This window comes from Leptopilina heterotoma, unplaced genomic scaffold (assembly GCF_015476425.1).
Source record: "Leptopilina heterotoma isolate Lh14 unplaced genomic scaffold, ASM1547642v1 Lhet_190, whole genome shotgun sequence".
Lineage (NCBI taxonomy): Eukaryota > Metazoa > Arthropoda > Insecta > Hymenoptera > Figitidae > Leptopilina > Leptopilina heterotoma.
The window spans coordinates 2610564-2613359 of NW_025110909.1; the positions used below are offsets into that span (position 1 = coordinate 2610564).

At 32.0% G+C, this 2796-nt stretch overlaps 1 protein-coding gene across 1 annotated transcript; it reads left to right on the plus strand.

Moving 5' to 3' along the window:
- Nucleotides 1-306: 306 nt before the first annotated feature.
- On the plus strand, nucleotides 307-2454 carry LOC122500717 (piggyBac transposable element-derived protein 1-like). The gene has a single exon (XM_043609781.1). The coding sequence runs from the start codon at nucleotides 1226-1228 to the stop codon at nucleotides 2078-2080; it is 855 nt and encodes a 284-aa protein (XP_043465716.1). The 5' UTR covers nucleotides 307-1225; the 3' UTR covers nucleotides 2081-2454.
- The last annotated feature ends 342 nt before the right edge of the window (nucleotides 2455-2796 follow it).

The window sequence follows — 2796 nt, forward strand, 5'->3', positions numbered from 1 at the left end:
AAAGAAAACACACTCACCAAATCAATGAAAAATAAGCTAATATTTTTATTACTAAAAACTTGAAAAAACTATTAGAAAATATATGAAGATTTAAAAATTACAATGAGCGATATACAACACAACCACTCAGTATTACCGGTAAAACAGTTTCTTATTATTGTGCAATTCACTAGCATCGCAGGTAAGTGTTATTTAGAAAAAATTTTTCAAGCATAGATTTTTGAATCTTTGACTTTTGAATTACCGATTCTTGATCTTATTGTGAATTGACTAAAAATAGATGCTTCTTATTGTTGCATAATTTACTATAGTAGCGCAGGTAAGTGTTATTTAGGAAAAATAAATTTTTGAATTTTTGACTATTAAATTATCGACTTTTATCTTTATTTTTAAAAAAATTTGTTTTCTTCTGAAAAGATGTCAAGTAAGCGCAAGGCAAAACGTCAAAAAGTTTCTGATGAAACAGATAATTTCGAGATTGATGAACATGATGAACATATAAATGTGATTGTGGTTCCAGATTCGAATGATTCTGACGAATCCGAATGTGAATCGGATTCCGAAAATGATGCTATCGATGAAGAGCTATTAAATTCAATTTATAATGAAGGGAATGATATCCTACAAAATTCGTATCGAACAATCCGCGACAATTACACACCAAATCAGTTGAAGTTGGAACCTGATCATGTTTTTGAATGGGTTGATGGTGAAATGAAATACGATTATCAATATAAAAATGAAACACTTCTGCCTCTCAGTGTTGAAAAGAAAATACGATCTGCATCTTCAACGGAGTCTTTTGAATATTTCTTTTCTAAGGAGTTGAAAGAATATATCGTGGAAGCAACAAGGTTGAATGGTTGTGATATTACGATGACTGAATTCGATACTTTTCTAGGGATAATTATTTTGTCCATTTTCACTCAAAGAAAATCTCAAAGGGATTATTGGTCTCAAAATCATCTTTTGAGATGTGAAGCTATAACTGAAGCTATGAATCGTTTAGAGTTTGAAAAGATCAAGTCACACCTGAAGTTATCTAAACCTGAAGACGAAAATTCCAATGACAGAGCTTGGAGAGTAAGAGGTCCTTTAGAAAACTTTTTAAAAAACGTAAAACAATTTGGCTATTTTTCCACAGCTTTGTCAATTGACGAAATGATGGTGAAGTTTCGCGGCAAAACTGTTTTCAGACAATTCATTCCAAGTAAGCCTGTGCGTTATGGCATTAAAATGTGGGCGCTTTGTAGTCCTGAAGGATACGTGTTTGATTGCGACATTTACTAACTCCAAAAGATCTTTCTTTGGCAATGAAGAAAAGCTAGATAAATGTGCCTTAGGAAGCTGCGTTGTCCTTGGACTACTTCAAAACCTACTTTCTTCAGTTGTACCCAGAAACATTGTGAAATATCATTTGTACTTCGATAACTTCTTTACTAGTTCCGATTTGCTGGTTCATCTGAAGAATGTAGGTTTAAGAGCAACAGGGACAGTCAGAGCAAACAGAATGCAAGAGAAAAGTACAATTAGCAATAAAGCTGTAAGAGGCACATTTATTGCCAAACATGAGAAAAATAGTGGTGTTAATTATATCACAGTAAAAGACTCGAAGCAAGTTTCCATTCTCTCAACATTGGCAGGAGTTACACCAATGTCTTCTGTTCGTAGATATTCTTCAGAAGAAAAACGCAAGATTGATATTTCATTCCCCAACGCTATTACTCAGTATAATAAGTTTATGGGCGGAGTTGATTTGCATGACGCACATTGTAGCAATTTGATGTCCTGCATAAGATCAAAAAAGTATACTTGGGTTATATGGTTGCGACTTATTCAAGCATCAATAACAAATGCTACCGTCTTAAAAAATTTGGTGACTAAAGACAAGAAGATTGGTACCAAAGATATTGGTTTAGAAATTGCTGAGACATATTTAAAAAAGTCCAGTGCAGGAAAAGTCAAATGTCACACAATTGAACGAGTTAAGAAAAAATTTTATTGCTTCAATTTCTCAAAGTGTGGTGCTAGGATACAGAAAATGTGCGTCAAGTGCAATGTGTATGTATGTGTTTCATGATTGGATGCTCTCCACTCCTAAAAAATAAAAAATGAAAAAAAAAATATAAAAAACATTCCAAAAAAATACAAAAAAAATTAAAAATTAAAAAAAAATACAAAAAAAATAAATAAAAAAAACATTCCAAAAAAATACAAAAAAATTAAAAATTAAAAAACTAAAAAAAAATATGACTCTGAAAAGTCCACCTCCCCGCGGTAAGAGTCGGACAACGTCGAAACATTCGGTGGCTAACGGACAAACATTATTGAAGCAATAAAAATAATAAATTGAAGACTAAGAAAATTTTGACACTGTTACATTACATTCAATATAAATTATTACTAATCCAATTAAAAAATTTTTTTAAATGACCTTAAATTCGTAATGAGTGACCCCAAAAACCCCCGAGTGGCGAATTACAAATGAACTCGATGAATTATAAAAAAATTTGTCCGCCATATTGGATGCGCCATTTTAGAATTTCAAAAACTAACATCAGATTCGTAATCGGCGACTTCAAAAACCCCCGTGTAACAAATTTCAAGCGAATCTGGTGAATTTTTCAAAAAAGTGTCCGCCATATTGGATCCGCCATTTTGAATTTTCAAAAACTAACATCAGATTTGTAATCAGCGACCCCGAAAACCTCCGAGTAACAATTTTCAGCCGATTTTATCTATTTTCAAAAATTTTTGCATTATGTTGTATTTTTGGACCATTTTTTAAAAATTAGC